The 25485-nt window shown below is 41.9% G+C and overlaps 1 protein-coding gene across 2 annotated transcripts in view; it reads right to left on the minus strand.

Annotated features, from left to right (window-relative positions):
• Positions 1-25485, minus strand: part of LOC115008445 (semaphorin-3F-like) — a 54450-nt gene that overhangs the window by 17951 nt on the left and 11014 nt on the right. For both annotated transcript variants that reach the window (XM_029432055.1, XM_029432054.1), the window contains exons 3-8: positions 7829-7989; positions 7680-7742; positions 5203-5322; positions 3645-3734; positions 2459-2552; positions 1027-1146 (exon numbers count right to left, since the gene is read on the minus strand). In XM_029432055.1, the coding sequence (XP_029287915.1) occupies positions 1027-1146; positions 2459-2552; positions 3645-3734; positions 5203-5322; positions 7680-7742; positions 7829-7989 (648 nt within the window). The remainder of the gene's footprint in view (positions 1-1026; positions 1147-2458; positions 2553-3644; positions 3735-5202; positions 5323-7679; positions 7743-7828; positions 7990-25485) is intronic.

Raw genomic sequence — 25485 nt, forward strand, 5'->3', positions numbered from 1 at the left:
ATTTTGAGATGGGTTACATAGTCAGGAACTTGAAGTCATATCAATGGAAACAAATGGGGTCTTAAGTCCTGTTTTCGGAGCACATTTTAGCCTCCCGGGGCCAAACACCCTCAAAAACTTGATGACAGTGAACATGTCACAGTATGCATGACTGGAGTCTGCGAGGGCTCAAAGGGAAATTGGATGAGGCAGAGGTCTATTGAGAATGATTACTGCTGTAACCTAAATAATAGTAGCCCGGAGCCCAGAATAGCACTTTAACTGTCCTGAACCCACCCCTTTATTTCTTCCTAGTGACAATGCTTAATATGGCATCATAGTGCGTTCCCACTGGCTGACTTACTGGGTCACCGCTGGGTGCCCCTCCCCACTGTGACTGACCAGGGTCCCAAATGAGGACAAACCAAAACCAGGAGAGGGGGGGGGGGGGGGGGGGTAAACATGAAACATGGAATTGGGGGAGGGGAAATATCCGAGGGATTCCACATGGCTGATTAGCAGGACTCAGGTGTCCCGATTCAGTGTACCACTACCAGGGGACTGTTGTCAGGGCAACAGGGTCAGAGGAAAATTCGGGAGCCAGTGACACTGGGGGAGGCCGTGATTGATTTGGCAACATCAACCGAAAGCTCCCGACCAGCATTTATAATGCTGTGACAATCATGGTTCATTAGAAAGCGGGAGGCTACTCTGACTCATTATTGACATGCGGTCATTTCCCCCACGCTACTGAACTTGCGGTTCAGGCTCCACCGGCATGCGGTCAACAATTAGCATAGTGCATTTTATGCTTCGAGTCAAATGATCATGTGGTCATGCGGAGCAGGCTGGAAAGATCAACAATCTCATTCCTAGACGACACAGCTCTAGGAACAGACGATATGCAGAGCGGTACATATGGGAAGTTGCGTGAAACATTACAGCAACGTTTTTCAGGAGCTGAAGAATAAATTAAAAACAGTCTGGAAAGAGATGAGTGAAAGAAATGATGCTGGCTGCAGAACAAGCCGCGAGTTGAGACATTACCGTTTAACCATCTGGAGTTGTACTGATCCGTCCTCATGGCTGTCTGCTTCCCCAGCGTACGGAAGATAGCAGAGTCTGTTCCCATGAAATCAATGTAGACACCTGAATACAGCTCTCCATCTGTCACAGAGGAAGAAGGAAGGGTGTGGCAGAGGTGAAGTCATGACGGGTGAAAGTATAGTCTGATTGGAACTTCATTAAAAAGTTGCATCATCCCTCAAGGTTTCATAAAAATCAGAATAATAGCATGTACAGCAGCTGTGGGCAGTTAGATGTTTTAACTCTGACTATAATTACTTAAAAAAACACAACACAGTGCCAAAATACATCAAACTTTCAAAATCTCATCAAACTTGATCCTGTAGTGTCGGATATGTCATGTCTGGATTGTGACCTCACAATTAAATTGCAATCATACTCATTAGGCCAATCAGTGTAATTCCAAAAGGACAGCTGCATTCACACAAATTCAACATGTCTGACATCAGATAGGATGTATCAAGGTCATTTTATGTGCATAAAAAAAGGTGAAAGAGTCTCTACTGGCTGTCTACTGTAGTGATATATTAAGGAGGTCAGTCTCTGAACTCTGAACGCTTAAACCACGGGAAATCCAGCTTCCTATGTTAGCCTCAGCTTGTTACTGTATGTCTCTGCCCTGCCAGCTGTGTAAGACAAGCTGGAGCTCATTTTCTTGGTGTTACAGTTTTGCTTGGGTCAGCTGGAATTGAGCTGGTGTAGAGAAGGAGACAGACAGACAGAGACGTCAGAAGGTCACTGATCAACAGCCATGTCTGACCACCTGTAAGCTGCTGACAACAAAGGACCACCCACCGACATGAGAGCACGCACACATCAGTCTGACAAAACAAGTGAACATGTGGATAAAACTATAACTGTACTAGAGCTGAAATGATCAGAACAAAATGCCACAAATGGTCTGGTTGCAGCTTCCTTTTTCCATTTGCTCATTTCCTCCTGTGTCATATGATTGTTTATTGGCTGTGTTTGGGTTTTTGACAAAACAAGTGATTTAAACGTAATGACGTTTCACAATTAAGTTTCATTTCATATACAATACCATTCAATTATTAATAATGGAGATGTTAATGGAAAGATGAATTGATTATGAAATCAGCTGCAGCCCCGAACTTTACATCGGTGCAATCTAATGGACAATAAGATCATTTAAAATCTTTTGCATTATCAGATGAGAACTAAGATATTTTCTTTAGGTAAATAATTGAAAACTGAATTATTCTTTTTTTAATCCAATAATGTATAGTTTCACAGAATTCATGCGGTCACAAATTTTAAGGAATGCACAGACTAACAGCAAAGACATATTGCAGAACTTCTTTGTTTACCACAGATAACTATTTAAAGCTGCCTGTACTCGTAGGAAGGGGGAAACAAACAGGCAGGGACTTACTGATCAAAGCAGAGACGCTGTTCAGTTTGGGGTCATAAGGACATTTTCCTTTCCCAGAATCCACTTTACCAGGTTCAAGTCGGAAAATGTATTCCTACAACGGTAAAGAATTAGGAAAAACATAATTAATACCTTTATTTGATAACATATTTATTGTGTATAAGGAATCATTTGTGTGTGTGGAGGGGTTGTTCTTTAAATACAACATGAACAAAGCACTTTGAAGTATACTTAGATATCAAAAGCAGTTTTAAAATGGCATCAAAATAATTATTGTGATCAGTTTAGAGACACAGCAAAAATGACAAGGTGCGAGCTGTGACCCTACAGGCGCTGAAAAACAGACTCTCACAGCACTATTGGATCTGCTGAGGGGAACAAAAAGCATACAAAGCCAGTTATCTGTGAGATGGAGAGGTGGAGGAAAGTGCTGAGAGCAATCCAAAACCCATCCACCATGCTTCTGATGTTAGTGGCTCAAACAAAAATTCATTATTTCACAGTGCAAGAGGACATCTTGAACAGCTGTGTCAACAGTGAGTACATGTCTACGTGGAGTTTTGTCGGGTACTTCAAAGCTCTCTGATAAGGTCCGACAGGTAGAGGTATGTAAGGGAAAGCAAGATAAAGTCAAAGCTGTGTTTGCTATTATACTATTTTAGTAGCTATCTTCGTGAATATGTGTGTGGATGAAAACCATTTGGAAAAACCAATAAATCCACCTCTGTAGCGATAACAACAACACAGTTTTCCAATGATTATAATTACTATTTGCAGCATTAAGGCCTCTTGAAACTGTGGTTCAAATCTCAAACATTTTTCTATAACAATAACAAAAACACAAATACAGAAATATTTTGTGTGCAAAAAATGATTTGCTTTTTCATCGGGAGAACATTTTGCAATCATGTTGGAGCTCGTAGAAAAAATATGATGGAGAAAATATGTTTTCAGGGACTTTAAATAGCACATTTATAAAGCATACTTATATGCCGAGTGCTGTTTGAGGGAAGCACGTTTTCTACATTTGAAAAAAATACATTTTAGTTTCAGCAGTTCAGCAAGATTGGTCCAAGATTTGTTTTTTTTTATACCCGTGTTATCCCTACTACTCCAACTGAGAGTGAAAAAGTACTTCAGGTGGGCACCAAACTTTATAGCCGTTATAAAACTCCCTTCAGCCCACCTTCGCCTCCAAAGGCTCTGATGTAGTGCTGTGGTCTGCTGCCCGACTTGTTCTCCCTCCAGATTGGGGTGCCTGTAGGTAGTGGGACCCCTAAAAAAGAGACATGGCACAGTGGGCCATCTCAATCATTACGACATTCGACAGACCAGAACAAAGTGAATTTAATTTGATGTCATAAACAGAAGAGGAAAATAGGAAAGTGCAAAAACGAAGGACCGTAAAAAAAACAAGTAGACTCGATGAAGACAACAATTCTAAAAAAAAAAAGTAAACGGAAGGTCAAAGTAGAGTAAAGAGAGCCTGGTGGGTGACATTCATCATTTAGTAACCATGTTGGATTAGACTCAGTGTCAAGCAAACACAGCTGCAAACTCCATGCATAAACCATGCCGTGCCATGAAAGAAAACCGAAAAGGAAATGCAACAAAGTGTGCCAAGCAACTATTGAAAGAACACATTACATCCAGCATTGTCAAATAAAGTGAAGGATAGAACAAATACAGATCCAGCAATATAGCAGGTAAAGGAATTCATTTTATGAAGTGATATTGTTATTAGCAATCTTTAACAAACATTACTGAATCACTAAACTGTCTAGTTTGGATGTTTATTTCAAAGCTTTTCCCAAAATAAGCTGAGTTTTTCTTGTAGAACTCGATACTCGAAACTCGAAAGAAGCTCTAAAAACAGCATCGAAAAAGCCGGAAAAGTGATGCAGTTAAAAGGAAACAGTCGAGAGTTAACGGAGGACTGAAAATGTGTGAAGCCCTCCGTGTATCAAGCTGAAGAATTTTGGAACAATTGGTTTCTGTTTACATCTACTCTTGCTGGAGAAAATCTTTACAGTGTGAAGTAACATAGCATTTGGGCCTTAGGGGAGAAGCTGCATGACAAGAGGCCGGACTGACCTTTACATTGAAATCTGAACCCTCCATTTGAACAGTGAGACTAAACAGGCAGAGTGGTGAATGTAAGTGTGTGGATTGTAGCAGGGCCGGCAGCTGCTGCAGCTCTGCGTGGTCGTCGTGCTGGAGCGAGGGAGGGATGGAGGGAGGGGTGAGCTACAAGGCTGATGATGGATGAGAGACTCCATCAGTAATGATGGCCTTTCAGAGGCTCTCAGCCTGATAGAAAGACAGGCCACAGGCTCTGCTGTGTATACACAGGTAAGGGGGGGGGACTACGAGGAAAGCTATTTGCTATAGATATACTGTCAACATGCTATCCCCAGCGGTAACTGAAGATTGGTGTCTCAACGATCTCTAAGAGGTGGCAGTTAGGTACCTCACCAACAGCAATTTTGCAATAATAATAATAGAGATCTAGATAGGACTGGCCATGAGCTTTTTTCTTTGAGTCTTCCAGACCGTGAAGCAGCACTAATCGATGAAAAGTAAGAGGCAGAAAATGATGGAAGAGAAGAAGAGCGCATGAAACTGAGGAGCGAGAACAAAAGGAGAATCTCCAACCCGAGATTGATTGACGGATAGGTTCTTAAAAGAAGCTGAGAGTGAAGGTCAAAATGTCTCCACGGCTGCCCGGCTGCGTCTTTGGTTACCTGTGACCTGCGTCCTCGGTCCACGTAGGTGCAGATGGGGTTGTACGCGCCTGTTCCACACACATACAGGTGGGTCCGGTTCCACGGCTCAATCAGACGGATGAAGTTTCCACATTCTCCCTGTGGGAGAGCAAAACCAAAACCCAACAGGATTAGAGACTTAGGTTAAAAAAAATATATTGTGAAAATGCAATGGGGAAAAAAGGGTTACATAATACATGTCCCACTGACAGCCGTTGGCTGGCTTGTGTTTGGCTCTGTGCGTCGGCCTGGCCCAGGCTGCACAGACCACACTGTCGGAGGAAAAATGTTTCCAAACACTACAGTATATAACAGTATTACAGAAACCAAGAAAAGCAGTGCATCTGCATCTCAGCTGGAAAGTATTTGCGATGGGGATTGAGGGTAGAAGCAATTCAATGTTCTGTCGGGTTTGACAACCGGAAAACATTTTGGTTAGACCGAACAAGACTGTTGAGTGAAAATGGTGTGTTTTTAGAAAAAGAGATTAAAAAATCCAATTAGGTTTTTTTATTCAATTTTTATAGAAGAGACATACTTGTTGTTGTAATAGTTTTTGAAATCTTAACACTGATGTGGTTTATTTCAAAATTTTAATTACCTAAGTGGTAAGAATTTAGACGAAGACTTTTTCTCTTTGCTGTTCAGACAAAGAGGTGCTGCATCTTTCTAATCCATATCTGTCCGACCAGCTGTCTGCCTTCCCAGTCTCAATCCACTCAAATCAAAACTCCCAACTACAGAAATGTATAGGCCGATGATATCTGCTTAGATTTGTCCGTCACATCGGCTGCTAGTGACAGCTGGAGAAAAAGAAAGGATGTACCAAGCATAAAAAAAGATTGTGTGCAGGATGGGGGTTGAGCCAGTTTGGCAGATCTTACCAACACGACAGATGCACAAGTCAGAGGTTTTAAGAGGATGTGTTTTTGTGTGTGGTTACGCATGTGGGCCTGCGTGTATTATTCAGCGCACAGTTGTGCTCCCCCACAGAGAGCACAGTGGGGATGATTGCCTTTGACCTCCTGCCTGAACCGACATCCCCTCTGAATTGCTTTTGAATTGTCATCATCTGTCATTCCCTAAAGAGCAGACCAGGATTGCCAAAATGTCTCCTCCTGGTAGCCAATTTTATTTTTTATTTTAGTGATGAAATTTCAAACCCACCTCTGACACACACACACACACACACGCGCACAAGGCCAATACAATGTAGCCAGAGGCGGTGGGAGGCGCGGGTCACCAAACACGCATTAATGAACATTCCAGTTGAATAAACAGCAGCCTGCGCTCTTAACCAGCAGGGGAGAGCGGGGTTATTAGCCAGAGCCTCATCACCCTGTTGGTGCTCACCGCTCCTGCCAGCGCTCACCCCTAACATGTGCAAGAGTAGTGTGTACGTGTGTTTCAGCGGGGGCAAAATGTGTGAACAAAATCAAAAGAGCAGGATCTGGTTTTTATATGAATTTCAATGATGAGTTTCCTTGTGGGGGCTGCACTGGGCGGTGGCTGTGTTTGAACGTCTGAATCGCATTAACACTTCAAACAGGCCTGTAGCTTCCAGTGGCTAAATTATTTTTGTCTGCCTGCCTGCCTGGACAACACAGGGTAAAAATAATTATTTTGTGAAAAGGAAAATTATATTACGATAAAAAAAAGAAATGCATTAGAAATATCTATAATATGTATGAGACATGTAGGTTCTGGTGCATGGAATATGATTTTTAGCTTTTAACAGAGACAACTGAATGTCGCACGTTCCAAGATCCAGCTAGAGCTTAATTGGTGGCAGCTGTATGCAATCAGCAATCAGGGATGCAGAGACAGTAAATAAGAGCTTCACAGAAAGTCACACACAGGAAGGAGCTTTGAAATGTTCTCCACTGACCCTGGTGCTACATTCAAATCCTAAAAGACACACTGACAACAGACTTGTAATTTTTACACGAGGGTATCACCAGATAAAATGATGTTTATATGTGTGGCAGGTCAAAAAGGACAATGGTTTACAGTTGTGCTTTTATCAGAAGGCACATTTGGGGGTCTGTATTATAGATCTTGATGAATTGCTTGAAAGGCTTGTATGAAAATCTACAAACTATTCAGGAGGTCACCAGCATGGGACTTTAAATTAGAGATGCAACTCATGACTTTTTTCTATAATATTTGCATTATTTTTTTGACTAGTCGGTAAGTCCGTTAAATGTGAGAAATTATAAAAAGTAAACAGAAATAAGTGAACCCAATGTGACCTACAGTCTAAAATCCCAATTAATTTACAATAATATAAAATAGATAGAAGCAGTAAATTTTTATATTTGAGAAGCAGGAAGCAGGAGATGTTTGGTATCTTAGCCTAAAAAGGGCTGAAAAAATGATCATAAATTGTTGGTAATTAATAAACAAATTATTTCGGCAGTCTTTTTCATTTTATATCACGCTATTTGAATACTCACATTGGTGTCTTTCCCTGACAGGACACATTCAGTCTTCCTCTGGGGGACAACAGGCCAGTGGATCTGACAGGGAGAGAGCAACAAGCTGGTAAGATGTAAACCTGCACAGAGCACAGCCAGGATTATTGTTTGGGTGGGACATTTCTTACTATGAGCGGCTCCTTGTTGATGTCGTGCAGATCCAGAGAAAGGATATAATCTTTGCTGCCCACATACATGCGGTCGTGGTCCTCATCCATGCGAAGGATCCGATAGTCGGTCGAGTTCAGCAGAAAGGAGAAGTGGTGAGCGGTGCCGGTAGACTTCAACTCTGTGAAGAGACAAACGGAGTGGAGAAATAAACATTTTTTTCCTTCAAGCTATAATACTGTAGTAGGAAAACATACAATACAATTGGGAAACACAAACCACAGGCGTGGTCACAAGAGAGGTGTGTAGGCTGCTCATCTTTGGTTTGCCAAAGTTATTTCATTCTTTCTGTACTTAGGTGATCTTTTCTCTATTTACTTTACAAATCTAACACACACACACACACACACTGATGTCATGATAGTATACTAATGGTGCGGCACATCTTCCCTCAGACTCTCCTAAATTAATTTACAGAAGCCCTTTGTTCTTTTTCCCCCCTCCAGTTCTGCAATTACATCTTACCATTATGAGGTTATGGACAGGCTAAATCTGGTTATGACAGTTTTGATAAAAGCAAGGAGGCCTACAGTAAATCTCACAACAATCAGGACAAACCATAAATCACTCACTAATGTATGGCAGCATTAAAGTGTCATCTCTACATGACCATTCATTTAGGCCTGTGCTGGTTCGCGCTGCATCCCTCTATACTGCATCTTGTTTGGTACCCTGAGCTGCAGTTAAACAACATGGCTTCCATTCAAGGCTGCAACTAACGATTAGTTACATTATCAATTAATATGGAGATAATTCTCTCGATTATATTAGTCGACTAATCGTCGCAGCTCTACTTCCATTACGAAAAGTCAAATAGCAGATTATATTCAGGACCTGGCAGTCCGACTCTTTCCATCACCTTTTTTGAATTCTATGGTGAAGCTGTGGTGGAGATGTTGGCCTTCACTATAATCTCCTCTTGTGAATTCTCCATTTCAACTGCAGCAGAGAAGATGCCGACCGCTCCCAGGCTTAGTCTCACATCATATCATACATAACCATTGCCACATCCTTTTCTTCCAAATCCCTATAAAAACCATTCTGACTGAAAACCTTTGTCAAATGGCTCACATACTGCTCATGGCAGATCGCTGGTGTGCGAGCGTGAGTTTAAGTTACACTCGGGGTGTGAGGGCAGATAAGTGGAGATCTGGTGGACGGGAAAGCAGCTTTTTCTCCCGGTCCTCCCATTACCACCCGAGCTGTTAGAGAATCTGATAGGAGGTCAAAACTGCTCTCTTTCTAAACTATGCTTGGGAAAGTGGAGCTTGAGAAAGTTGAAACCGCACTTATGCTGTTCTATTTCCAGAGAAACCTAGAGGACCAGATAGAGGAGCTGTCCATGTTCCACTTCAATAGGATGAGATAAACGCCCCTACTGTTCTCCTCAGCCGAGTCTGAGACTCTGATGCTGAGAAGGAAAGCATTTCTTAACCAGGAGGAAGCATCATGTCTTGTTACTTTACTGGGAGTAAAAGGCAGCATGATGTTCTCCACCTGCACAGGACATTTTGAAATACTGACATGAATCCTGAGCTCCTTCAGGAACTGTGAAATTCTGCCGTCACGCTGCAGAGTCACGGCCCGCAGTGGGGTGGATAAGGTAGTAAATAGGAATAGACATGGCTGTCACCCACGTAATTCTCATAAGTTGCCTCCAAACACACACATATACACTTTAATACCCGTTCCAACTTTCTTGGACAGATATTTCTAGTGGGTCTTATGGACTTTCAGTGGAATCATATCGTGGTGATATGACTGTATCAGGGCATTGTTTTACAGAACTCTTACAGATCTATTAATGAATGATTCAAAGCCAAACTAAACTAGAGTTGGATTTATGTGACTTTCCCTGACTTCCTTAGGATTTTCATGAAATCAAACTCCACTCTATTTTTGGCCAGCATTGTTTTCAACCCATTCAATGTATTTCAATTCTGAACCTCTCTTTATAGTGGTTTTCATTGCTCGTGGCGGAGTTCGCCATTCCCATGTGGGATCCATATCGCTTACAATTGCTTACAGGAAACAATGCAGGCGAAACAATGCAGGCATGCAGCGTTACTGTTTATAATCTTATCTCATTAATATCAGCCTCACTGTTCACACTCTTTATACCATTTCAGAGCTATATTAAGTTACTGCTAATGCAAACCCAACCGTTCCTACTGCTGCTAGTTTACATTAAAAGCATTCAACTGTGGAAACATGGGGGTTGCTTTTATTGTGAAGTCAAGAGAAATGCAATGTACAGACAGCGATTGGAAGAAGTGTCTGCTGTAGTATTAAACTGTATTGTACCACCGGTAATAAAGAGTGTTGCCAAATCAAACAGAACTGAAATGGCCTCAAAGGCTTACAATTTGACAGCAACATGATGATGAATCACAGCCCCACTGGATACAAGCATAATCCTAAATCCAATCCTAAACAATCCTAAATAGTACATCTTCATTCTTTCTCCATCTCATTTTTCATCCTTGTCTGCTGTCAACCACACACTCAGCCAGCTAGCTGCTCTGGCAGACCCAGCGGTCCAATGATACTGAGCTTTAGGGACACCAAACATCACCAGCTGACATCTCACATTTATCACCTCCGCACTCAGATTCACACTCGGGGCCTTCTGAATGGGAGCATGCTGGTGGTGACTGGCTGTCACAAGTCCGACAGCGGTTAGGTCACAGAAAGGTTCAATGAGAGTGGAGACAGACAGACGAGACAGACTAGACAGGCAGACGGACAGATAATCTACTACGTTACAAATAAACATTCGTCAAATCACATTATCAGTTAGCAGCAACTGACTTTGAGTGTCTGACAAGCTTTCATCTTTCTCCCTCTCCTCTAGTTCCATTCAGGATCACAGGATCAATATTTATCCCTTTTTGAGAAGACCTCATTTCATCCTGACCTCCATGATCAACATTTCATGAAAAGAAAATACAGCAGCAAGTGAGGTCCAAACTCAACTCCTTGAATTTAATGCTAAAAAACACACAGTACACGATAGTTTTCAATTGGAGAAGATTATTTTGCAGCAATTACATTACAGATAAGAACTTTCTTGACAATTTTCAAAATACACAAATGAAACACATTAAGGTTCTAAATTAAATCAAAATAAACACTTTCAAAATAGAAGAATTATCATGTTTCTGAAAAATCGCAGGAAATGATATCTAATTGTGATTTGAAATCATTCAACAACCACATTAAAACACACTGTTCTTGCCTCATTTCCCCAAATATAACCGCGATTGAGAGACTACTAAAACCTAATGCAAAAGACTAATTATGGAAATGACATGAAAAAAGGAAATAAATCTTTTCATGGAGGTTTGCATATCTGATAACTAGCTGTAATTTACTGGCAATCTAAATACTCAAAGCGTAACACAACGAGATGATGCGTGTTTGCACATTCTGAGCCTCATCACAGCACTCTTTTCTGTATGCAGCCCCGTACTTAAACTACATAAAAGTTTTATTGTAAAAGATCATAATGCATAGGACATAATGGAGGGAATCATGAGTTAAACAGGACTGCTTGTCACTTTCAAGAACTCCCTTACATCTATAATCACATGGGACTCATTCAAAAGTGCATTTAAAGCCAACATAAAGACTACATGTCCCTTCAGCGAAAATACAATGACTTTATTATAGTAATACTGTACATTAACTCTATTGCCATTTTAAATAAGTGAAAATGAAGTGGCAATCTTGCACTCAGGAGAAATGCCACATAAAGACATGCTAAAACACATTTTCTTTGAAATAACGCTGTGGCGTGGTGAGATAAGGAGGAGTAAGGCATGATAACAGTCCACCTCAAAGTGCTCGCTCTATTGTCAGCACAAATTCATGTTCTCAGAAGCATTCCTGTGTGGTGCAGCTCAGCCTAAATTGGGCATGCTTCTGAAGCCAAGAGAAATGTTACAGAACAAAACAGCCTTGACATAGTGTTAAACGGCTGAATTTATAACCAGCTGGTAAATTCAGCGATGATAGGGTACAAGTGTCTGTCTCCACAGGATCTGGTGTTTATCACAGAGTTTCCCAGCAAGGTCTTTGTAATCACTACCAGACACACAGGCAGACAGATCCAAATGGTCTTCTTTGTGTGAGCGTGTGGAACTGTCTTCGGTTTGTTGAAAATCATTTTTATTGGATACAACCCAATCTGTTGCTACCACCACCCCAGAATATGAAGGACATCTGCTGGTAAACTGAGCCAGTAGTCTGTCCACCTGTTGAAGTGATCCCTCTGCACTGTGGTCACTCTCTGCTTTGTTCTGCAGCCAAGGTATGTAAGCCTTTCAGCCAAGAGTTGTACCTTGGCGTGGTTTTACTGGGTCACCCTCAAAGGGACATAAGCGACCTCTGTTATGAATCTGTAAGCGCTCAGACATCGCTGCCACTTCTTTTCATGCCATTATCAACCTCGCAGATCTCCCATTCTTTCCCGTCAGTGTGTGTGTGTGTGTGTGTGTGTGTGTGTGTGTGTGTGTGTGTGTGTGTGTGTGTGTGTGAAAGATAAGGGGGGTCTGAGGAAGCAGGCAACAAACAAAAAAAAACACATACCTGCCCAGGCATCCCTGGCATGTTGTCTGAATTCCCCAATCTACTCATGTTTCCATTCTTATAAAGTAGAGGTGTGGCCCCCACCCTGCTGCAGCTTGTCTGCAGCGAAGCGTGCAGGGATATGGATTTTCTTTATCAAGTAAACATAGTTTATACATCAGGACTGTCCTCCACAGAATAAAGACAGCATTGGTTATTTGCTACAATACTTAAAATAACCTTGAGAAGTCACCTCGTCTTTGTGTCAGTAATGACATTGCGTCATCATTAGAAGACACCCCTCCCCTACCTAAAAGGTAACTTCGGTATTTTTCAACCTGGACCCTATTTTCCCATGTTTATGTGTTGATGTGACAAAGTTATTTATTAGTTATCTGGGCAATTCGACACTGTCACTGTACGTCCACTAAAAGTGCTTGTTTTTGCTGGTGACAGGCTCAGACTGTGATTCTAAGATTTGACAACATTATGGACAGCACCCTACAGAGAAATGTAATGGTTCTTTTGATCCTGCCTGTTAGTGTTGCTCAGAGAAGTGTCGTTCTGAAATCTTGCATTGCATTGCATTGTCGAAATCAGCTAAATATTCAGCCATGACCGTAAAAATATTTTAGACAACACTAAGCTACCAACACAACAAACTCTGACATAACCAACACTCCTCTCTTCCACTCTCACTCACGTTTCCACCGTTGTCTTCCGGCATCAACTCACATGATACAATAACAAACAGACCAGAGTAAGTGAAAGGTAAAGCAACACTTTTTCATTTCTCTCTAGGGTCCTTTCCAAAATGTTGTCAGACACTTATAATAACAATCTGAACCTGTAAGTGGCCAAAACAAGCACTCGATTGCAAATAAATGACAGCACTCAACTTGCCATTTTTACATTTCACTCTATCCAAGCAGTTAGAGTCGTGTAAACAAAGGTGTTTTGACTTTTGGTCCATCTGTGTTTTGTAAATGCATACAATCAAGGCTTGAAAGTATGCGTGTCTACAGTGCAAATCTCAAGTGCAAACTGAGTGTCTGATGCCAGTGTATCTTTGTAAGTGTAAAGGCCCTGACAGACCAAGCTGATATCAGCAGTCGGTCAATGTCTGGCTGTCAGTGAGCGTCGGTCAGCCTTGTTTTTGCAGTGTGTCCCACTTTACGGCCATGAAATCCCTCTGATTGGCTGTTCAGTTTAAGCTATTCGGTGCACGAGAAGAGAAACGGATGTGAGGAAAACAAACAAACGACTGAAGTCAAGAGGGTAGACACAGAAGCTCTTTTCATTGTTCAACTTCATCTCATCTGATCTTTCATATACACGGATATTTTCTCAACGACATGGCCACCTGGAATGAAACTAAGTGATGAGCAAGAGTGACTTGAAAATGGTCAGCAAACGCTGCTTTGTTTTAATGTGTGAATCCTAACAAAGGCTTGTATATTTACAGTCATAGGTCTTCCGGGTGACTTTTTCTAATGACGGACGCAGACTTCCGCCACAAGCTTTCATGGACCGGTCACGCATGTGCAAAACGTAAGTGCTAGTTTGCCGTTGGCTGTAGTCTTTGCGGTGTGTTCAAATGCAACGTTTTGACCAAGACTCAGGCAACGCGAGGCAACGCAACAGTCGGCTCCGTCGCCACTTGTTCTTTGATGACTGTTTGATGGGTCTGCGCCGTAAGCGCACAGGAGGAAGAGGCCATTGCAGATATCAGAGGGTCTGAACAGCAGCGAGAAGCCTTATCAGCCCAGCCTGTCTCAGCTTTGTGTTTGCCTCCGTTCAACACCTCATAATCAGCCTCTCACCGCCCACTGGGGCCAGGACTATTGACTCAGAACACATGTCACTGGAGCTGATTGCTGCTTACCTGTGCCTGTCAAGGACAAATAATTGGCACCAGATTACAGTCTTATCTCTGAGCTTCCGGATGCTGTCACTCAGATGCTCTCCACGCTCGTCTGCTACTGATACACTGTGTGTGTGTGTGTGTGTGTGTGTGTGTGTGTGTGTGTGTGTGTGTGTGTGTGTGTGTACATAGAAATAGAAGTAGAGCTCTTTGATCCTCAAATCAAATCAGGGACACCTGTCTCCCACTGCACAAATCAAGAGCAGAAAAAGATTGATTTAAGTAGCGAGTTTGCTTGCTTGAGTGGCAACAAGAGATTATAACAAATCTACTTCTGCTGTTTCGGATGACTGGAAAGGTTAATTAAAGCACGAGGGAGTAGAGGAGGAACTCTGGTTCAACTGACAGGAAAGGTCATTTATTTTCTTTATTCCACTGTGTCTGGTCTGCAAACCCAACCTTCATTAAATTCATGTTATACTGTATACGTAGTCATCAGAAGAGGATACAGTGGGATTACATGCAGATAGGGGAAGAACAAGGTACGTTATTCCAAATCTTCCACCATTTACATGAAAGGATGGACTATAACAAATTATTATTCTTAATTTTCCAGAAAACCAGTCAAGAAACAAAGACAACCTTCAGTGAAAAATCATGAACAACTCTTTATTTTGTGCACGGTTCTTTGGATATACATTATTTAAAGACCCAGCCAAAACCAATGCAGTGTGACTTATTAAAAGCCTGAGGTGTCTCATAGGAATACTAACAATGCTTTCCCCTCCACACACACTGCTACAGACAGCTGCCCTCACAAGCTCTGCAGGGCCGTAGGTGAAAGGTTAAAGGACACAAGGGGTCTGGGGTGAAAGCTCATCCCTGGCCTCCTTACACACTCAGGATTAACTCTGTGGGGTCAGGCAAGGGGCCTGCTCCAAGCTGGGTCAGGGGAGAGCAGGGTGGTCATGATACTGAGGATACTAAGGTGGGATGGTTTGAGGAGAGGAGGAGAGAAGGAGAGCATATGATGAGAGAAAACTGCACCTCCTAAGAAATGTCTGAAAGTGGATGAGAACACTGTTAAAGCTGCAGCTGTCTAAACAAACATCTCTACAATCAATTGAGATATGATACGTTTGATATGATAAGCTTTTTATCTATTTCTTATAATCATGTTTACTGCTTGGTTACACACAAATAAAAAAAATTACAAATCCATATTCACGCTGTAAATACTATAAAAGCTGTCTAGTTCAGGAAATCAGTGTGCAGGTCTGCTTGACTCTCTTTCTTTACAACACTAATCTCTGGATTTTCGGGGATCATGAAAAACACTAGTTGGCTTCTAACTGTTTATAACATGCTCAATCCCAAAGCGCTGTCTGGGCCCGTGGCTGGCCATTGTGTGCACAAGTGTTTGTGTGTGTGGGGTGGTGCAGATGCTGCAAGCTGCTGTAATGATGATATAGCTGTGTTTGTTGTTGTAGCTGTGCTGTCGCTCGCAGCGAGCTGGTCAGGGAGGCGGCGGTGGTCAGCAGGGACAACACAGGTTAGAGGGATTATGGAAAGGGCTGAATAATGGGACAGCACGGGTTTGAATGAGTAAAAAACCCTCCTCTCCCTGGCTGACCTCTGGCCTGGCACTCAGAACAAATGCCCTCCCTCTCTGTCAGCTGCACCAACACACACCCAAATGCACAATGCCTTCTCAGAGGAGTCTATTCATTCTTAATTATGGATTTCTTTTAATCCTCTATTCTATTCTATTCAAGTGTTAAAATTTGCATAGTCCCTGAGCAAAGATGTCGATAAATCAGTTCTCGTCCCACGGATTTTAACCAGAACTGAACAAAGCATAATTTTAAGCATGCCCTCTTGCTTCCTTGTGTATCAAGGTCATGGTCAGAGTGTTGCTAGCTGGGGGCAATTAGAGGAGGGTAATTAGGAGGTAAATTTAGAGAGACCATTAACAGCCAGTGTTGACTCAGGGTCCACTGGGGACAACAGCCACCGCTACCCTCTTTGGGTGTTCCACTCTCCAGTCCAGCACTGAGAATCCACTTTATTCCCTGAGGTCATTTTTCACCCACAACAGCAAATGGCGTGTTAGAGGAGTGAGAATGGAGGGAGGAGTCCCGAGGGGAGAGGAGGCTGACAGCGAACCTAAGAACTTCCATTTATCAAAGCATGCAGGAGAGAGCCATGGAAACTCTGAGTCAAACTCTGAGAGAGCTACTCTTTGCAGCCAACACAGGCTGAGATCCCTTCTACTGCTGCTGAAGGGGCAAAAAACACAGCTCACAAAAGGCACAGAGGGGCTGTCCAATCTGCACTCTAATCATGAGTTGGACGAAGGACAAAACACCCTGATTGTGTGCCCAAATACACAAAAACAGTGATTGAGATCTCAGCTGCCAGCTTAGGTAGAGGACAGGATTGGAAAGAGAGGAGAGAGAAGTTCTCAAAAGTCATGTTTACCCCAGAGAAGAGAAGGGTGGAAGAAAAATGACAAAACAAGATTTGGCAGTCAAGCGCTAACGCATGTACAGCCAAATGTACATGGAAAACAGATGGCGCATAAGCTACCTGCATACAAGAAGCTATGTGCTAAAATGTACATGTATAGGTCAAATGACTAAATGAGAACTATTCTATAGCACATACAGGATGCTCGCTATTGTCTCTCTATTTTTGTTGTAATGCTATAGATGCAGAGTGGCATCTTGTAGTAGGTGGGAAGAAATAGTTCAGATCAGGCCTGGTATACGAGGTCAAATGATGAGGGAGGGGAGTGTTGAGGACTCCAAAGGCCTTGGGGAAAGAACTGTGACCTGGTGGTAATGGTTCAGATGCTCTGGAAATCTTTTCCCTGATGGGATGTGGGCAAACATTGGCCGGGGTGTCAGTTGTGCTAGTGTAAATGCTGAGCATTTATGGTAGACACTTCAGAAAAGAATGTCCTCCCAGCAAATGCCCAAGGACCAGACATGGGACTTCAATTAAAGAAGAGTGTTATGAGATGTTGTTATAAAAGGCACAAAGTCCACAGAGAGGCAGTGGAGGAGGATAGATGGTTCAACAAATCGTTGGGCTTTGACACTAAATAATGTTGTTCTTTTCCTGCTTCCTATAAACTTTTTTTGTCTTTTAGCCATGACCAAGATGTTTCCCTTACCAAGTCTTTTTACTGCCTAAACCTTACTAAACCATAACTAGAGCAGTCTCAGATCAGAAAACTGTTTCATTTTCCCAACAGTAATTTGTAACAATAGTGGATTTTAATTTTGGGAACTTATTGTTTTGACTGAGTTGCAGTCTGAGGCAGTACACTTCCTTTTTCAGACAGTGATGCAGCCAATCATGATCATCTCTATGGTCCCAGCAAGTTGAAGATGGAGTTGGGGAAACTGAAAGTAAGTAGACACACCACTGTGCTTTTATGTGCAAGGGTTCAATCCTCTAAACACTACGTGTCCAGATAATGTCTGATCAGTTAAGACCAAAGCTCTCTTATATTGGACATTTTCTTCTTTTTCTCAATCAACCATTCATTTGGATGATTTTCAATTTACAGCAGGCGATGGCCAAAGTCAGATAATCAAAATGCTGCTTCCTCTATATTACAAAATAAAACTGAATTATCTCTCAGTGAGGAGTGATAAGGAAACAACTATCCAAACAATCATTTATCACTTTCCTGTCCTGCATCAACCTCTTAAGATTGTTTGAGCATTTCAGCCATCCAGAACATTGTACGGATTCTTTAAAGATGTTATGCATGCATCTCTTCCAAAAATTATAGCATCCCCATCTATCTTAAATCTCCCCCTCTATGCCTGGTTAATGTTATTTTTGATTTATCACCTATCTTCCTCTGACACCTTTCCTTTACCTCAGCTTGTCTGATCCTGCCAGCATCCACTAGCCCCTGTCTGCATACCAACCCATTGAGATAAACGCTCCTTTCTTAAACACCCAGCATGCCGCAGGTGGAAGAAGCAGGGTAATGGGGGAAATGCGTGCATGCTGTGTTCAGTGATGATGTATTCAGTGATGATGTATTTTCCTATGACTGTCAAGCGTATGCTTCACCTAGTAAAATGATTTAACTCTAGCATGAAGAAGAGTTAACAAGAGTTGTTAAGAGTCACATCCAATGACATTTAGAAGAGTTATGCTTCCATCGAAATGCTGAGCAAGTTTTAGGCAATTTTTCAGCTACCCTGGAGACGATGACAGGATGACAAGCAACAAAAGCCAATGGCTAGAGCGGAACTGGGGATGTTGTGTAGTGTGTGTCTTCAACTAACAGGCCACCTGGAGAGATGGGGCAAATGCTTTAAACTTAGCCAAGAGACAAAACCTTTGTGGGGATTTTTTCAGTTGGATGGAAATGTAAATAAACTCAGCTGGAGCATTTGGATTAAATATGCTAATGAAATGATTGTATCCTTTGTTAAATGCACTGCATTACCCAGGACATGCCTTGCATGTGCTTAATCATACTGTATATTGGCAGTGAAGCAAGATGTTCAATTAGAGGTTTGTAATGTGAATATAAACATGCCCTCAATCCCAAATGGCCAGCCAGTGCAGGTAGTCAAGCTCCGGGGTCACCAGCATCTGTGGAGTTATCATACTACAAGCCACTAATGGTCGAGTGCCCATCTGCCTCTGCACGGTCGATATAATACTGCATGCCCTGCTGCTGTATACATCCACTTGACCCAATGTGGCTGCTCAACAAAGGCAGGGTCACCCCCAACCAGGTACGTGTCAGCGCAGACCCCGGGTCGAGCCTCGTGCACTAATGCCATATGACAGGCAGGGGACAACCAGATAATGCTCAACAATCAGGCGGCTGGTTGTTGAGCAGCGTGGCATGGCCCTCAGATGGGGAGTTGGAGTCCGGGCCTGCAGTGAGGACCTGTTTATTTGTCTGACAGGCTTTGTGCTCAGTTAATAGCGAGTGGGAGTTTTGCCACAAAGACTGACACAGGCATGCATAACCATAAGACCAGGCTGTCGGTTGGTTGGTTGGTCTACCACTTTAATAAAGACTGAAATATTTCAATGACTATTAGATAGATTCCCATGAAATTTAGTAAAGACATCCAATGTCCCGAGAGGTTGAATTCTAGTAACTGTTGGTGATCTCCTGACTCTTCCTGATACCGCCACCAGCAGGTCAAAGTTTTCACTAACTGTAACTTGTGATATCCCAACATCTATTAGATCAATTGGCAAAACATTTTTTACAGACATTGATGGTTACATTACATTACAGTTAATTTAGCTGACGCTTTTGTCCAAAGCGACGTACAAAAAGTGCAAACAATCATGGAGATACAACTCCGAACAGCAAGAATCTTGCAAGTACAATAGCTTCAAATAGGTACAATCGTTTAAGTGAACACTGTCTTCAAATAAGCCAGTTTGAAGTGCAACAACATAAGTGTAACATAAAGAAACAATAGAATACAAATTCAACTATTAGCTATAAATAAGCCAAACCAATATAAGTGCAACATACAAAGAACAGTTATTTTGTTTCCAGAGGATGTACACTAATGAGCACAGGGTGATCCCCTGACCTTTCCTCAAATGTCCCCATAAGATTTGTGGTTTTAGTGAAATGACGCAAGACCTAGTGGATGGATTACCATACAATTTCATTCAGACATTCATGTTCCCTTCAGGATGAATTGTAATAACTTTGGTTATCCCTTAATTTTCCTTTTAGCGCCGTCAACATGTCCATTACTTTGCTTTATGACCAAAAACATGCTAAACTAATGGCGACTCCATCAGCCTGCTCTGTCTGTTGGCCACTAACATGGTCATCTCAGTTGTTGAACATGGAAAACAGTATATCTGCTAAACATCATTATACACGGTCATTGTGTGCATGTTAGCATACTAATGTTAGCTTCACGGAGCCTCTAGCATGGCTGTAGACTCTTGGTCTTGTTTCTCAATAGAGTACAATATTTCTGGCTACACTCACTGTCTTTGACAAGGACAGAGATACCCAATAAAATAATATTTGGTTTGGTAGCTGCCACTTGGTCTTGGTTTATTGAAACGTACAAGAATGTAAAAGGTCAAAACACACTCCCTAAAGACAGGTTCTTTACAAATAAATCAAACATAACATTCCTCTGGTAATCCATTCTATTAGTGACCGACTGAGCTCTGTTGAACCAACAGATCAATATGACATTGACCTCAGAAGATAATTCTTAAGGTAATTACACTCGAAGCTCAAACCCTGCCTTTCCAGTCTCTTAAGCTCTGCAACCACAAGCTTGGCTAAGAAAAACAAATTAACAAGCAACATACTCTGACGATTCTTGAGAATATTTTTAAACAGAAAAAACACAGATATTCTCCGAAACGTTATCACAGGTAACTCCTGAGCTGGTATTACTTGGGAGCAGCTCAGAAACAATATTATGTTTTCTTCTTATGGGATGGGTGAGAGCAGCTTGAGCCCAACAAATGTGAAATGTTATTGGCTAGTGTTTAACTTCTTGGGTTTAGGCCTGACACTGGCTCTGCTTATACTAAATATCCTCTATCACTGAATACTTCACAGAACAAGTAGCAGCTGTATCTGTATGTCTGTCCTTTTGTGATTCTTTGGTGGCACAAGGAGTTTTATGGTCAAGTGTGCAAGAACTTACTGCAAACTGATATTCTGACAATGCTGCAGAAAAACATCCCAGTGCCTCTATTCATCACAACCATCTTTTGTATGTGCCCTCTTTCAAGTGTAACTGTTTTAATGTTGGTACTTTTACAAGCGTGTCATTAAATACAGCCTCACACCATTGCAGTCACATCAAAGAACTATGCACACACAGAGAGATTGGATCCAAAGATTCAATGAAACACAGCAGGAATGTTTGGTGAGAGCTGTGGGAAGAAAAGAAAGTAGGGACCAACTGGTGAGAGTATGCTCACTGGATGCTGTGAGTGGCAGAGCATCCATGTTAACTTGTCTATTTGCTGTGTGTCTGTCTGTTTGGTACAAAAGGGAGCAGAGGAGTGGAGAAAACAAAGTGGGGGATGATGACCGTCAGTCAAGGGCATTCATCTTTTCTAAGTGGAAGAGTGGCTGCATGATGGGAGATGATGGTAGTGGGAATGGAGAGAGTTGGAGCTGAAGTGGGGGAAGAGGTGGCAGAAAGGAATGCAGACAGTGGGAATGCTCTAGAACATTGTTATGGAAATAGTTTGGTTTGGGAACATATTCAAACTGCAGTAAAAAAAATAATATGAAAATTATTGTTGCAATGATGCTCAAATATTCAAGCTTTCACAAGATACCACATATTTCAATTTTCTTTCTTTTTACATGTGCAATTCATCATTATATGCCAGTTGTCTTGTTTCTAGGTCAATAGGTCTCTGTGATAATTTGACAAGGTGATAGCTGAGCTTATCAGAGGTGTGAAGGAAGACGTAAATCACACAGTTGCAGAAAACAGCAAACAGGTGCAGCATTGAAGTGTAATCTCACAGGGCAGCAGTCAACTTCAGCATTGGAGTTACGTTTGTTCAATTACCCTCTAAGAAGGAAGCACTGACTCAACAACGTGACCAGAGGAATGTCGCATGTAATGGTCTTTCCCAGCAGCTCCGGCCTGCATTACTTAAAAATGAGGGTGCTTCACAGAAAATAATTACAGGCTAAAACAACCATTTACATTCCAATAGGTTAAATATGTGCTTTGAAAGCAAAAAATGCCATTCAAGATGAAACATGTTGGCAGCCATTACAACTTAAATGGATAATGTCAATTGTCTGCGAAAGGCGGGCCCCACTCTCTTATCCCAGCCTGCAATTAAAGAAAAGCTACCCAAGGTCAGGCTGACTGACAGGCTGACAGACCTGTAGATTACTGTCTATCTGTGTAATCCACGGCCTTTTTACTCCCTTCGCTGACTGACGCTCTCACCCCTCCCATTTAAAACACCAGTGCCTGTTGATTTGGCTGCTTTCATGTTTGATGGACAGATGGGACATCCTTCCCTGTGACCCTGCGACCTTCTTCTCACCCGTGACCATAAGGGTGCAGAGTGCGGCTGCTTAGGGCAGTGGGGAGAGGATATTTGAATAGCTCTAGTTAGTGTGAAATTCATATTAATAAGGATAAGTTTCACAAATGTAATTGTGGGGTTTGATGGTGAGGTTTTGCAGACAAAAGAAGCACAAGTTGCAAAACTGAGAAGAAGAAAGAAAGAAATAGATAAAAAACATAAAAATACTATACAAGATATTGTTTCTGCCATATACAAATCACACCAAGGACTCTTGTTCTCATTAACCCTTCATGTCATTACTACACAACAGTAACTGCACACCAGGCATGAAATGGACAAATAAGATTGCCCCCTGTGCATGCATCCAAATGTCAACAGCAAATCCGAAAATGGCTGGGATTTTTCTGGCATGTTATTTTTGGCAGTTCTGCTCCGTGAGATTTAGTATGCACACAAATGGAGATAGATAAGACATGTTGAAATAACCTTTCCAACAGTTAAACAGTCATGATGCATCACATTCAGAACCATAATGGTAGTGTCTCATAACCACTTTTAACAGTAGGATCTAGCAATTCGTAGCTATTTGGCTTCAGGCTCACACTTGTACTGAAAAAAACAAGTCTGTACTTAAACATCCAGGTGGAAGATGCTCAAATAGTTCTGACAAAAGAAAGTATTAGTTTGAAGTACCTGTTTTGATTGGAGAATGAGAGAGACAGCGGGATATAAAAGAGAAAAAAACAAGTGGAAAGCAAGTGTCTTATCTGTTAGGAGACAACATGCGTGACAGAGGGAAATCTTAGTCCCTCTATTCGTCCTCACATGGGGTGTTGAAGGAGGCCGGTGATTGCACGGACACATAGAGGCTAAAAACCCTCTTATCTTACTGTCATACCTTCTCATAAATCAGTGCTTAGCCTTCCGCTCCGCACTGATAAGGCAACCAAACACAGACTGATCCACACCAGGAATGGAGAGAGAGAGTTTTTATTTTATAAATGGCCTCTCTCTCTCTCTCTCTCACACTCCCTTCTTCTATCTTCGTTATCTGTTTCTCATTCATCAGATCTGCTGAAAAGTATTTTTTCTTCTGCTTGGGGTTTGTTTGTTTGTAGCTTGCCATATTTTCTCTTGTAGCTTTTCCAGCCGTCTGGTTATGATCTTCTGAAGAAAATCATTCCCAACATTCACACAAGACTTGGGAGTGATGAGAAATTATCTTTTGATCGTTACGCAATCAGCGCCTGCAATAAAACAATTTTTATTTAGTTTTTAAATGTGGCGACAAGGCTTTTTTTTTTTTTAAAGAATATGCGAGAGGACTACTGTGATACCAAAAATGTGTCAAGGACAGTCAATCTCAGGATACAAAACAGTGGTCTGATGAGGACACTTCTATGGCAAGCCCAGAAGTTATCTCCACAGCTGCTTCCTTATCTTAGTAGTTTAAGTAATTTTGTGGATTAATGGTGAAAATAGTCTCTGTGTTTATTACAAATGTATGATATTTAGCATTGAGATAATCTGCTTTCATAGTTTTAAAAAGGAACAATCCACAGAAACATATCGTTCATCTTCAGCACAACACAGCAATGTGGGACCTTAAAACAAAAACTGAAAGCAACATAAGGAGCTAACATAACTTTCCAACAACTCCTCACTGTATTAACTACTGGCTTTGCCTCGTGTGTAAAATGTAATAATGAAATATTTAGGCTTCAGGAGCAGTTACATGTTTAGAGGTACAGTATTTAACTGCACACCTGATGTACCTGAAATTGCTGTGCAGTGTTGCTGGGCGCATTAATATATTGGTAGTTTGTCAAGAAGTACAACAGCACGATGTACAATTCATCTGCAGAAGTTAAGCATGCATCACTGTGCACATAACAATATCTTTGCAACTACAAAGACATTAACAATATGGCTTTTAGTGACACAGAACAATCCTGTTAAACACCACAGAAAGCAGTGTGGTTTAGTTCCTGTTGATTTTATGGTCTAAGTTGTTAAAAATGCATTGCAATGGTTTCCGACTAATTAATCATGCATACACGCTTTAATAGGACAGTGTAATCTGGACACGGTAGTGAAAAAGTACATTTCACGCTGTGCACCAATTCTTTATGCGAGTGACATTGGTATAATCAAAAGCCACAGACTAATGAATTCCAAGCTTTTCATACTTTGTAAATGCGATTACACTTGAACAAAGCATCATTTAAGTTGGAGATCTTCCCAATGTCAAAAGACACTTTTTGTTTCCTCTGTGTGATTCTCAGCTGAGTCGACCACATTAAAACTCGATCTGTCAGCCATGGAAAAAAAAGTTTGTGTCTCTTGTGTTTGTGCCAGGAGGTGCCGCTTCCTATAACCCCTCTGAGGGGCCGTCTGTGGTCTTCCATCATTGTAGTGCAGCGGAGCACATGGTCCAGAGGAGCACATCAATTCATCTAACACGAAATCCTACAGAACATGAAAGCCCAGGATCACAGCCAAGCTTTGAGTGATGACTGCTTCAGCATTTGTGCCAAGAGGAGGAAACGTGAGAGACGAGAATGATGAGGGACAGAAAGAGAGAGCGAGCAGACGGAGGAAGAGGACAGACAGAGATGCTTTGAGCGTTAATGCCATGCCAGTGTTGGATGCCACTCCCCCTCCGCTTCCCCGGGGACATGAATGAAGTAAATGAATGATGGACCCAGCCCACACAAACGCCCCTCTTCTATTGAGACCAAGCAGTCCATTCACGGGGATGAGTGAGGCGTCGACACCAACAACAACAATAACAACAGCAACATAGGAGGCCCTTGCTCCCATTTCTCATTCATACATATGTATGCAGTCACACAGAAACACACATATGGCGCAGATACCATGCACAACACTGCCAACATACCATTAGGGACACCTAGAGAGGGTTCCTGAGAACAGGGCTGACTAACAAAGCGTGAAGGCAAAGGGGCGTTAACGGGGCAGCCATGGATAAAAAATCTTGGCATCACGTCAATGCAACGGCTACAATGATCAGGGATGAGAGGCCATCTCCTCCCCTCCACAATCAGCACATTATCAGGAAGCCCATCAGTGCATTAACCCAGGAAACGAGGCCTGGAAACTTCATGTTCC

Source organism: Cottoperca gobio, chromosome 5 (genome assembly GCF_900634415.1).
Source record: "Cottoperca gobio chromosome 5, fCotGob3.1, whole genome shotgun sequence".
Lineage (NCBI taxonomy): Eukaryota > Metazoa > Chordata > Actinopteri > Perciformes > Bovichtidae > Cottoperca > Cottoperca gobio.